We start from the raw sequence: 13,477 nt of genomic DNA, 5'->3' as shown, positions 1-13,477 counted from the left end.
TTTGTGGTGATGTCATTTGGGCTCACCAATGCGCCTGCGGTGTTTATGGATTTGATGAATTGGGTATGCAGGTCGAGGCTCGACCGATCTGTCATTGTATTTATTGATGATATCTTGGTATATTCCAAGACCATAGAGCAGCATGAGGAGAACCTTCGAGAGCTTTTGGGGGTTTTAAGGCGAGAACGACTTTATGCCAAGTTCTCGAAGTGCGAGTTTTGATTACGAGAGGTCCAGTTCCTGGGGCACCAAATTAACTAGGATGGGATTTTGGTTGACCCGTCCAAGATCGAGGTTGTGATGCAGTAGGAGGTTCTGAAATCTCCCGTAAAGTTCAGGAGTTTCTTGGGATTGGAAGGGTGCCATCGGAGATTCATTCAGGATTTCTCCAAGATTGCGGTACCCCTCACTCATTAGAAGAGGAAGGAGTGGATACCCGATGGGGCCCTGAGTAGCAGTCAGCATTTGAGACTCTGTAGAAGAGGTTATGGGAGGCCCCAGTATTGACCCTTCTAGAGGTATTCAAGGATTTTGTGGTATTTTGTGATGCATCCATCACCGGTTTAGGGGTGGTACTCATGTAGAGAGCACAGGTGATTGCTTATGCTTCATGGAAGTTGAAGCTGCATGAATCGTGATATCCCACACATGATCTGTAGTTGGGGGCAGCGGTGTTCTCCCTCAAGATCTGGAGACGCTATCTATATATGGTCTGTTGTACAGTCTATACGGATCACAAGAGTTTGAGATATCTGATGGATCAGTCGAACCTGAACATGAGGCAGCGCAGGTGGCTGGACGTTGTCAAGGATTATGAATGCAAGATCCTTTACCATCTGGGTAAAGAGAATGTGGTGGCGGATGCTTTGAGCCACAAGTCGGTTGGATCTTCATTCAGAGAGATGCATATGAGGATATCGATTGATTCTCTGCTTTTGGGTTTGATCGGGTAGGCTCTGGCTGAGGGAGTTCAGAAAGAGAATTGGATGCATGATAGGATCAGAGGTGATATTGACAAATTTGTCGCGGATAGTTGAGGGTTGTTGACCCGATATGGTTGGATTTGGGTTCCGGTGTCTGATGGGGTCAGACAGATTGTGCTAGAGGAGGCTCATAAGTCTCGTTTTCTATTCATCCGGGGGCCACCAAGATGTATCATGATTTGAGATTGAGCTATGGGTGACCATGTATGAAGAGAGAGATAGCTTGGTATGTTGAGAGATGCTTGACCTACAGGATGGTCAAGGCTGAGCATCAGAGCCCGCATGGCATGTTGTAGCCTCTGGAGGTTCCCAGTTTAAAATGCGAGCAGATTTCGATGAATTTTATCACCAAGTTGCTGAAGACGACAAAGGGTTTTGATGCTATCTGGGTCATCATGGATCGATTGACCAAGAGTGCTCACTTTTTGCCTATCCGGGAGAGTTCTTCGGCCGAGAAGCTGGCTGATGTGTATTTTCGTGAGATTGTTGCTTGTTGTGGGGTTCCGTTCTCTATTGTTTCAGATCATGATGTTCGATTCACTTCCCATTTCTAGCAGTAGTTCCATGAGGAACTGGGCATGAGATTGCATTTCAGCACTGCTTATCATCCGCAGACCAACAGCAAAGTGAGCATACGATACAGAACCTGGAGGATATGTTGTGGTCCTGTGTTATTGATTTTGGTGGGATTTGGGATTCCTACCTACCTCTTGCGGAGTTCTCCTACAACAACAATTATCACTCCAGCATTGCTACCCCGCCATTTGAGCTCTTGTATGAGCAGAGATGTCGTACCCCGGTTTGTTGGGGAGAGGTTGGTCACAGGGTTATGGGAAGGACTGAAGTAATCCTTCAGACCACATAGCTTATCTAGCAGATCAGGCAGAGACTACAAACAGCTCAGAGTCGGCAGAAAAGTTATGTTAACCGGCGCCGATCTGAGTTGGAGTTTTAGGTGGATGACATGGTATTACTGAAGGTTTCACCCTGGAAAGGTGTGATATGCTTCAGGAAGAGGGGGAAGTTGGGTCCCCAGTATACTAGGCCTTTCCGGGTGATTGCTAGAGTTGGCAAGGTTGCTTACAGGTTGGATCTACTTGAGGAGCTCAATCAGATTCACAACACTTTTCATGTCTCTCAGTTGCGGAAGTGTGTGTTGGACAGCAAGGTAGTGGTTCGTTTGGATGATATTCAATTTGATGAGTGTATGAACTATGTTGAGAGGTTGGTACTATTCTAGAGAGGAAGATGAAGGTCCTACGCAACAAGGAGATAAATTTGATAAAGGTACAATGGCAGCATCAGAGAGGTTCCGAGTGGACTTGGGATCCGGAGGATACGATGCGGGAGTATTACCCGCAGTTGTTCGTAGCAGTTGACTTCGATGACGAAGTCTAGTTCAAGTGGAGGAGAGTTGTAACACTCGGTTCAGGTATGTATTATCTTTAATAGTGCGGAATTATAAGTTTCAGTAATTGCCCTGCTCACGACATGAATATTGCCTTTTCATGTCGTGAGGATTGATCCGGACACGTGCATCATTTAAAAGTCCATGACATGAGCAGTATAATGCTCACGACGTGAAGGCGGATGGCGACCAAAAACCCTAAGTTTTCAGTGTTCAAGGGAATAATAGGGCTAGGGTTTCTCACCCTCGGCCTCTATCACTCTCTAAGCCTCCAGAAACCCTAATATTACCTCTCCTTAAGATCCTTTATCATTTCGGTGACTTTCTAGCTTGTAGGAAGAAGAAAAGAAGAAGAAGGAAGTACTATAGTGTTGGTGTGGGCAAATAGTCAGCATCATCATGATCTTTTCTTGCTTTTAGACCCTTACAAGTATCAAAGGCTCCAACGTTATTGCTTAGCATGGGTAGATCTTGAGTTTTGTCCATTGTATTGATGTTATTGCTTGATTGGGTGGAGTAGATCCATAAAGTTGGCAACTTTATAGATTTTAAGAGTCCCAAGAACCTCATAGTGTTCAGACCTGGAAGTTGGTATAGATTTGAGGCATGCATGCAAGTTTGTAGCCCATTTCTTCCCTTTTTTTGACCTAGAAAATGGATGATCATGTTTGGTGCATGCATGGCCATAAAAGAAACATTTTTATGGACCTTAGGGGTCCCCTTTAGTTTCTGAAAGAAGTGGACTCGAGGACTTAATGCAATAAGGACTTAAAATGGTGATTTTTAGCCTCAGACAGCGCTCACGACATGGGGTGTAAGATCTCACGACGTGAGAAGCGGAGAAATCTCGTTTCTATTAGAACCCTTAGAGGTCACGACGTGAGAATGGGTGCTCACGTCATGATGCCAGTTCAGGTGGTTTCTTTGATTGAGTTGACCAGTTTGGGTCAAGTCGAGTGGGAATCGGATCGAGTTCGCTGCCATGACATGTCCAAGGCCTGTCCACGACGTGAGGATAGTTGACTTTGACCAAGTTTGACCTTGAGGGTATTTTGGGATTTTGATGGAATTAGTCATTTAGTGGGAATATGTGTCGGTTAGAGAGCGGAGATTTGGAGTCGAGACCTCATCAGCTTCTGTTCAGTTTGCGAGGTGAGTTTTCCTCACTGTACTTTCGGGTCGAAGGCACCAAGGCCAACTCATTGGATTGTTACCTTGGTTACTGCATGTTGGTATGTTGTAGTGATATGTTAGATCAATATCCTGGTATCTAGGTTGTATGCTATGCTTAGTGATCTGTAAGATATGTTTTATTATTTGTTGACTGGTTATATATGTTTATCTATTATGTATATGTCAACATGTTATGTTTGGTTGGGTTGGGGCGGACCAATGGAAACTGAAGGCCAAGAGACCCAGGGCGGTCCGCATAGACTGAAGGCCCGTGAGGCGGACCAGTCAGGACGAAGGCCCGGAGAACGGTCCAGATAGTACCTTAATAGTCTGTGGTTGTCATCTATACTCTGTTAGATGATTGGTCACCCTTAGCACAATAGTACCTTAATAGTCACGGCCTCACCTTTATTGTTTCACCTTTCTCAACCCTTTTCTACCCAATATAGTAAAAGCACGATAAATTACATAAGAAAAGTCATATCATATTATTTCATCTAACACATATATCTAGAACACAAATAATAAGCACATTGAATCAATATTATGACATTAAATAGCTAAATCTTATTTATAGGTTCATAATAATGATTATGAATATAAATATAAGTTACCCTTAAAGAAAAATAGGTGTAGCTTAACTTACAGAGTTTCCTGACAAAAGTCTAAAAAGTTCGCAGACAGAACTCTGACCCGAAAGCTTCTATTTTACGGGTTATCTAACGCCCTAGGGCTTCACCAAATATTTAAAATCTTAAGAAAATTTGTACCAAAGAACTGCAATTCACCAAAAGAAGAGATGTAAACAATGTGAGGGAAAGTGGGTGCTTAGCAGCTCAATTTATAAATTGAATTTGGGCAAAACATGTCGCGCCTATACATGGGGTGCGCCGCACCTTGGCTTGGTCGGCAAGGGTTCAACCGAAAACATGACACGTGGTAGATGTCGGATGGTAGAACGTCGTAATGTCGGAAAATATCTCTCAAACTTCAAAAAATCGTATCTTTTTTATACGTGCTCCGTTTTCGACGTTCTTTATATACATGCGTAGGTATTTCTGAATACTACAAGTTCCAATTAAACTCGGTCGGCTAATTCTCACTAAATTTAAATTTAATAGTATATGAAGATTATACTGCAAAAGACAATGTAAAATTCATAACTTCTTCATATGAATTCCGTTCTCAACTATCTTTATATCGACGGATTCCTATTCACGAGATCTTCAACTCTTGTTTACATTTGGTTAACAATCAACCAATTTTATTTTCGATTTATGTGTCCACACTGCTGAGCTGAAACTTTGAGAAGTCAGATTTTGACGTTTTCTATATGCACGCTCTTGCTTTTATGATTTCTACAACAAATCTTGTCGTATAAGGTTGAACGCAAAACTTCGACAAATCATAATTTCTTCATACGAAGTCATATTTAAGTGTTCCTTATATCACCGAGATCATTATCATGACTACTTCAACTTTCATCAAGGTTATTTTTCTTAATTAATATTTTATTTTTTAATGTTTATTTTAGCCCTATTTATTTAATTTTTAAAATATGCTTTTACGCAAATATTATATACACATAATATTTATCAAATTTCGACAAATATAATATATAAACACATATATTCAAATAATTTTCTCTCATTTATTCATAAAAGGTTACAATCGTCGACCGACGTAAATACATCTTTTATAACTAATGTCTAGCGAAAAACGCATGTGTTACATAGTCATCATCGTTGCCGGAAACAAGGAAGATGTATCATCGTTGCCGGAGATGAGGAAGATGACAAGTGTTGAGGGTATGAAAGGGATGCATTGATTGTTACCGTAAAAGAAAGGATGGAAGAAAAAATTGTTAGGGTTTAAGTTGAAAGTTGGTGTGGGAGTGGGATTATTATTTTTTTTTATTTTTAATATTTAAGTTTAGTTTAAAAAAATATAAAAGAAATGGGAAAATGGCAAATTTTATGTAGCCAAAAGACCATTTGTACAAGATTTTGAAACCACATGAATGTGTCATTTTAGAAATCAAAAGGACTATTCGTATCAAAAATCAACTAGCATGGATTGAAATTGTGACATTTGATAAACTATAGAGACCATTTATGTAATTTTGTCTATTAAATAGAAGCTTTATTTAAACATACCCAAGATGTGAATAATAAGGTTAAAACTTAAAAGAGAAAATTTATGATTTTGGAATTTGAAAAGGCAACACGTACGTAATATATTCTAGGTGTATACTTGTGCTTGTGCAAGACAATTATAACATGATAAGATAAATGATTTTCATCTTAAAAGTGTTTTATCCTTATATTCCGAATGTGTATAATAAGATTAAATATATTTTTCAACTTTGTATTATTTTTATTTATTATTATAACTAACTTGAATATAATTTATATGACTATTTTTATTTATTTCGATCAATCTTAATTGTTTAAATATTGAATATTAGTTTAAAAATAAAGTAACATATATATATATATATATATATATATATATATATATATATATATATATATATATATATATTCAATTATTATGTTGATAGTTAATCAGAAAACAATTTTAAAAAAAAACTTATTATTTTAAAAAAAATAGTTTATAAAAAACTTGAGTAGATATGACATTTGATTTCCGATTTTATTTAATAGTAAATTAATACATTAAAATATTTAAGAATACATATATCCAAAAAAATCAATTTTATTTGATATTTTGGTTTAGATTTTATATTTAACATTATATATTTATACAAAAATAAATAAATTAGATAACTAACTTAAAGTTTGTAGCATTAAAATTATATTCTTTTACTTAATTACAAAAAATATTTAAATAAATCTCTCTCTCTCTCTCTCTCTCTCTCTATATATATATATATATATATATATATATATATATATATATATATATATATATATATATATATATATATATATATATATATATTAGAGACATTTAGATTAATAATTTTAGTATATTTACATGTTCGAATAAAAACATACTTAAAAACTAATGACAATGTGGAAAAACCCACATATAAGCAAACTCGTAAAATTTTGGACAAATGATAAATAAAAGTATGGATGACTTTTAATTAAGTATTTCTTTGAAGTAACACACAAAACAAACAATCATATATAATATCTTGAATTAAATATTATCTATATCACATTTATAATATATGATCATGTCTCTATCTAACTTGCATTATTAATTCAACCACAACCTATAAAAAAGAATTAATATATAAAAAAAAAATTAACAAATTTTAAGTTCATACATAATATCGTGCCTCAAAAAATAGTAAAAAGACCTCGAACACTTGTATAACATATGATCAATAATATGTATCTTATCTAATTTATATTAATGATTCTAACACAACATATAAAAAGAATTTTTATATAACAAACTTACAAATTAAAACTTCTAACATCATAGCATGCAAAAAATTAGAAAAAAAAAACCCCTCTAACCAACAAAGAAAATCCTTTAGAGCTTTTTTTCTTTGTAAATTTTGTATGTGTATCTACTAAAAAGATTTATGTTTTTATAGTAAAATTTTTATTAAGTGTTTATTAAACATAACGTGTAAGTTATAAACATTGGAGTGACTAAATCATTATTAAGAAGGCTTTTGAATGGTTTAGTTAAAAGATGAAGGTTTCAAATAAATATGGTTTGAATAAAATTACTTTTTATAAGATATATATATATATATATATATATATATATATATATATATATATATATATATATATATATATATCATAATATGTCTTTATTTATTTTTTAACGTATAAAGAAATATAACATTTAACTAAGGGCAAATCGCAAGAAAGTCACTATATTACCATAAAATTTTGATTTTGACACCGAGTTTTTTTTTTCTCAATTATGTCACTATGTTTACAATTTTATTGCAATATTAATCAAATGATTGTTTTTCCATGTTCTCTCGGTAACCACTTTTCAATAAAGTCACTAAGTTTACATAAAATTTCATTTTTGACACCGAGTTTTAAATTACTAGAAAGTCACTGTATTACCACAAAATTTCGATTTTGACACTGAGTTTTGTTTCTCGGTTATGTCACTACATTTAAAATTGTGTTGCAATGCCAAGCAATTAACCGATTCAGGAGATTTTGTTGTGGTTTAGAAGCTCAATTGTACAACAAATATATGAAGGTCGGTCCAATGGTTCAACCTTACTTACAAGTCATCGAAAAGGGCATAGTCACTCTTTCAAGAGATGTTATTGTGGTTTAGAAGCTTGATTTGTATAACAAATAAATAAAGATCCCTAAAAGGTCGATTTAGTGGTTCAAACTCACTAAGCATATCCTAAATCAACATTGTAAGGGTCTTTCTTTACTTGTTGTACAGATCGAGATTCTAAACTATAATAACATCTACTGAAAGGGTACGTACGCCCTTTTCACTGACTTTTAAGTGAGTATGAACACCACTAGATTGACCTTCAGACGCCATTTGTGAAGAAATACTCTGACGAGACTTAAACATTAAACATTATAATAAAAAAATGTCACTTAAAATGGTGAGTATGCCCTTTTTGTTGACTTTTAAGTGAGTTTGAACTACTGGATTGGCCTAAAAAGATATGTGAAATTGGGTTCGATGTAAACCCTATATTTGAACTCAATTCTACCATATAAGATTTGATGTGGTTTCTACATCATAATATTGTCATATCATTTGTTTGGTAACCCTTTAGGCCGCTAGATTGATGGTAACTGAACAACCTGTTGACATTGCAACAAATGGCGTGGTTTCCACTCAGCCTTTTAGGTGACACTTTTTATTATAATGTTTTAATTCTCATCAGAGTATTTCTCACAAATAATGTCTGAAGATCAATCTAAAGGTTCAAACTCACTTAAAAGTCAGTGAAAAGGGCGTACTCACCATTTCAGGAGATGTTATTGTGGTTTAGAAACTCAATTTGTACAACAAGTAAATGAAGAATTATACAACATCAATCTAGAAGATGCTTAGTGAGTTTGAAATGATGACTATGCCCGTTTCGCTGACTTGTAAATGAGTTTGAATCATCGGATCAGCCTTCATTTATTTGTTGTACAAATCGAACCTTTAAACCACAATAACATCTCATGAATCGATCAATTGGTTGATATTACAACAAAAAATTTAAATTTGGTTTGGTCGAAATTCGTTTTGGTTTGATATTCGGTTTTTTGTGGAGCAATTTTATATCATTTCAAATACGTTATTCGACAAGCTGTCCATATATGGTCAATGGAACCACTTATATCGAGTGAGTGCGTTTCAATTATAGCACTTATTTTTTTAAGTGGGGAGGCAGTCCAAAATCGAACATCCCATTCCCATTCCCACTCAATTTCTTTAGAACCACATACTCAATTCGCACGTGGAATGAATTTATAAATAAAATATACTTTCTAGAACATATTTTTAACATCAATATATCAAAAAAAAAAAAAACATATAGTACGTTGAAGATTTTTGAAGTAATTTAAAAGTCTCAACATTAAAAAGAAATCTATTGTTACACAAACATGAAAAGTGTAAAGAGAGACAAGGAGACATCATCATATACGCGCAACATATGAATTGGCTTGAGTAACATATCTCACCCAACGATACGGATTATAAGTTTTTGACTTTTTTGCAATTTGCAAGTATTTCACCTATATAAGAAATGGATTAATATAAGTTGAAAGTTGAAACTATTTGATTATTTAATTAATTAATTTACCTGGAGTCTTGAGCAGTTGTACATTGGTATGGTGAAGGTCATGCTGACAGGGCCAGCTTCTTTTGTTATGTTACCTATTTTTGCAAAAGAAAACGTTTAATACTAATATTATATGATTTATTTAAAAGTTTTTATTAAGGTTTTAGCAATCACATACCATGTGATTCATGTGAAAACGTTAGTTTGGCACGAAGTGTGTGTTCAGATCCACCAACAATCTGGAATCAAATTTTTGATGTAAGTAATTAACTCCATAAAATTTAAATAATTGGTGGAAGATTAGAACATGAGGAGGAGGGGATGTGATTTGTGAAGTGAAATACCTTTTTTAACCCCCACTCGAGTTTCTTATTTGGCTCTTTGAAATCGGTCATCTGTCCAACTGCTCCGGGTTCCAACTCAAAACTAACTCTAAAAAATATCAAAAAAAAAAATAGCATTAAAACATTGGAAATGAGTACGAAGATTGAAAGTAAGGAAGTGAAATTATGAAAAATTAGAATTCCTTTCTGATTGTTTTGAATCATTTGCTTTCAGTTAATCTTTTCAATTCCATTTACTGTTCTATTGGTTTGTTTAGAATCCGGTTATCGATTCCTATCAGAGGCATGATTATCTACATCTTACCTCACCCTACCCAATAACAAATATTGTTGTTATAACACTTGTTTATACATTATTACACTAATATGTTCTTCTAATGCAAAGCTTCATATTCTAAAGTTTGGAAATACGAATAGGTTTATAAATGATTATTTAATGACATTAAAATATTACAACAACTAGATTTCAGAGTCGAGAATGAAAGATTGTTTTAAAAGTAGCTTGTTCCTCACAAAAGATTGTCTCTTTATTTATTGTTTTGGAGGAATGTATTGCATCTAGGTGTTCATTTTGGAGACTTACATGGCTATGATTACCTTAAATGTTATCGAATTGAATCATCAAAACACTCAACTTTCTAGGAGGATATTATTATTTATTAAATATTAATTAAGATTATAAAACGAATTTTGTACATAACTAATAAGTACCTGGATGTGTAAGTTGGCAGTGGCATCTGAACCACAACTGTATTTGCAGTGATATTTTGAGGAAACTCAGCACGTATTTTCAAAATCACCTCAGCCTTATTAAAAAAAACACATATAATTAATTCATCATGTATAATATAGTAATCTTTAATAAAAATATAAAATAAATAAAATATCTACCTTAAGTGATCCCGCTTCTTCAATTAATGTGTTAATACGGAAAGGTGGCTTATATTCTTGAGTCATTCGATAATTCATGACAGGAAATTCACCATCAGGAGGCACCTAAATTTAAACCAAAAAATATAAAGTCAGGTGTTTTATTTTAAAAAAAAAAAAGATAAAATTTATTAAAATTACTTACAAGAGTCAAAGTTCTATCCACATCAAAACTATCAAGATGCACAGATTCATGGAAATTGCAATCATCCAGTATAACTGCTCCTGATCCACTAGAACCACCATAGTCTGTATTCAAATTACAAGAATATATTAAAGAAATATATACTTTAGTTTTGGAAAAATGAATATTATTATATTATTATATTATTATACCATATACTGATCTGCCACCTCTTCCTATATTCAGATCCTCATTAAGAGCCAATCGGATTTCAGGATTCCCAGAAAGATAACTTTTCATTTGAATAGTGCCATCTATCTCAGAAGTTAGAATATAACCACTTGAGCTGAATGTAACACTAATTTTTTCAATTATATCCACAAAAATTTCTTCCCTTTTCCTACCCCCAGGTTCATTAGCCACAACTGATTTCGTGACAGCTGTCCCTGGCATTCTTTTGTTCCCTTGCTACATTCATCAAACATCAAAAGTTAGAAAATAATCAAATTCAAATTTCATAAAGATAAGAACTTAATTAAGTAATAAGTAATAAGTATATACCATAAAGAGAGCAGCAGGACCAAGAGGTGGCATATGTGCTGAATCAACCATGATTGGCTCATTAAATACAGATGACTTTAGAACTTCAGTTGATGTTGTTTGCACATAACCAAAATCCTGAGTTCAAATAAAATAAGTAGATAGTAAGATAAGATAGATGAAAAAGACTTGAAATGAGTAAAGTAGATGAAAAAGACTTACAATAACTTCATCAAGTAATTCATACACAAGGACAAAGTTTTTTCTTATGGAATCTTCATTGAGGATGCCAAGGTAATCTTTTGTGACACGTGCTATTCTTTGTAGAAGCTCTAACACAAGAGAAGGTGACACATTTGCTCGAGTGGTTGCAACAAATAGCAATCCAACCACTTTTACATGAAAGTAGTTCACTCCATCCACATTCTGTCATAACAAATCAAGTAAAACAAGTAATGACAAAAGATGCAAAAAACAGAGAATGTATAGATGAGTATATAGAATCACATTCTATCATAAGAAATCAAGTACATGTATATCCACATTCTATGTGACTTAAAGATCTATTTAATATAAGAAAGGTAACAGAGTACACTTTAGAAGGTACCTACAAAGACAGGTGGAGCCTCGGTTTCACCATCTTCTTTCCAGAACTTTACTTTACGGAAGAATATCTCTGCACTTCCTTTTTGAACATCTCCACGATCTGCATCAATGGAAAAAGCAAGAGGAAAAGATATATGAAGAAGCAAATTGTTAAGAGCTTTAACTGAAACTATCAGCTAAAGATTGAAAGTGCATGTATACAAGCTATAGATAGACTAACTACACTTTCAGACAGATTGAAATCCCTATTTAGTCTCTGTTTTCATTTATAGTTCATCTAACTCCACTTTTATAGCTACATTGAAATCCCTCAGCATGCACAACTTGCCAATCAAGATGATCTTTCAAAAAGAATTGAACAGAGAGCCTTTAAATTCACATGTTTAGGGATCATAAAGAAGTGGAATGAACTCTTAACCATTGTATTTGTTTTTGTGTGCCTATTTGCTACAGAATGTGTGAAGTGATCATTAAGTGGATGCCTAATATCTCGAATGCCTAAAATCAGCAAGGAATTGAGCTTAATGAATCAAAAAATGAAAGCTTTTAAGCCATCTGTATGCGAATTGAACTCAAAATTGAGATGCCAATCCCCAAAAGCATCATTCTTAACCTAAAAAACTTTTCAACTGAAAACTGGGTCTCGTAATGGAGGTATTCCTTGATGGATTCACTGAATTGTGAAAATTAGGTTAGGTCATTATTCCGGTTGTTCGTAATTGCAAGCAGCTAAGAATGATAGAGTAGCATAATTTTTCCCAATTACATCGATTATATGAAATCTAACACAAACACATGCACGCATTGACAGCGAGAACTCACAATCACGAAAAACGATGTTATCTCCTCTCTGCGATAATACGAAGAACTGCGAGATCATGTTACCGAAAAAGTATCTTCCCTGATTCAAATCTCTCTGTAACAAGCAAAAAAGAAACTTCGATTAGATTTGAATGAATTCTTTTGCATTACTTACAAATTGTTATATGCTACAATTATCGATTTTTCGGTATAGAGCCAAAGAGTAATACATTTAACAATTAATTTAGAATCAACCAGAATAGCAAAAATATGATTCACAAAAACCGATTCCCTTTTATGTAAATCGCAGATAGAGACAGTGTGTGAAGGAATTAAACAACGATTATACAGCAGAGAAGGCTAGAATGACGAGATCTGATGAACATACAGTATTCGGAGACGACAACCGGTTGCAGTGTCTTGCAAAGCCTCTCCAAAGACTTCTAAATCGACGATACCTCTCGTGGCGACCATCAAGTATAAACTAATTTATTCCGATGACAAGTTGCAATAGTCACACATTAGTGAATTTTATAAATAATTAATTGATAAAATTAGATTTAGATAAATTAAAGAAAATAATAAGGGAAATTGATTAATCTATCTATTATAATAAAAATAATTTACTTTAAAATTGTATTTAAAAAATAATCATTTTCTCCGGAATATCATATTATGGAGTAGTTACTCTCATTCCGGACTTGGGGTCGCTGGAAGGTATCGGGTCTGAAATCTGACAATTGTACGTTCCGGACTCACACAATGATTCCGGACAATATCTTCCAGAATACGATATTTCGGAGTATTTGT

The 13,477-nt window shown here is 34.0% G+C and overlaps 1 protein-coding gene across 1 annotated transcript; it reads right to left on the bottom strand.

Annotated features, from left to right (window-relative positions):
• Window positions 1–9,073: 9,073 nt before the first annotated feature.
• Window positions 9,074–13,158, bottom strand: LOC145058350 (Clathrin adaptor complexes medium subunit family protein). Its single transcript, XM_079006270.1, has 13 exons — window positions 13,056–13,158; window positions 12,689–12,782; window positions 11,872–11,966; window positions 11,483–11,686; window positions 11,282–11,398; window positions 10,933–11,188; window positions 10,742–10,845; window positions 10,558–10,662; window positions 10,378–10,472; window positions 9,667–9,754; window positions 9,501–9,561; window positions 9,344–9,417; window positions 9,074–9,275 (listed from the first exon to the last, which is right to left on the bottom strand). The coding sequence occupies exons 2-13, from the start codon at window positions 12,744–12,746 to the stop codon at window positions 9,177–9,179; spliced, it is 1,356 nt and encodes a 451-aa protein (XP_078862396.1). The 5' UTR covers window positions 12,747–12,782; window positions 13,056–13,158; the 3' UTR covers window positions 9,074–9,176.
• Between the last annotated feature and the right edge of the window lie 319 nt (window positions 13,159–13,477).

This window comes from Lactuca serriola, chromosome 6, assembly GCF_051521515.1.
Source record: "Lactuca serriola cultivar US96UC23 chromosome 6, Lser_US96UC23_V15, whole genome shotgun sequence".
Classification (NCBI taxonomy): Eukaryota; Viridiplantae; Streptophyta; class Magnoliopsida; order Asterales; family Asteraceae; genus Lactuca; species Lactuca serriola.
The sequence above is the reverse complement of the archived record's forward strand: the minus strand, read 5'-3'. Positions and strand labels throughout refer to the sequence as shown.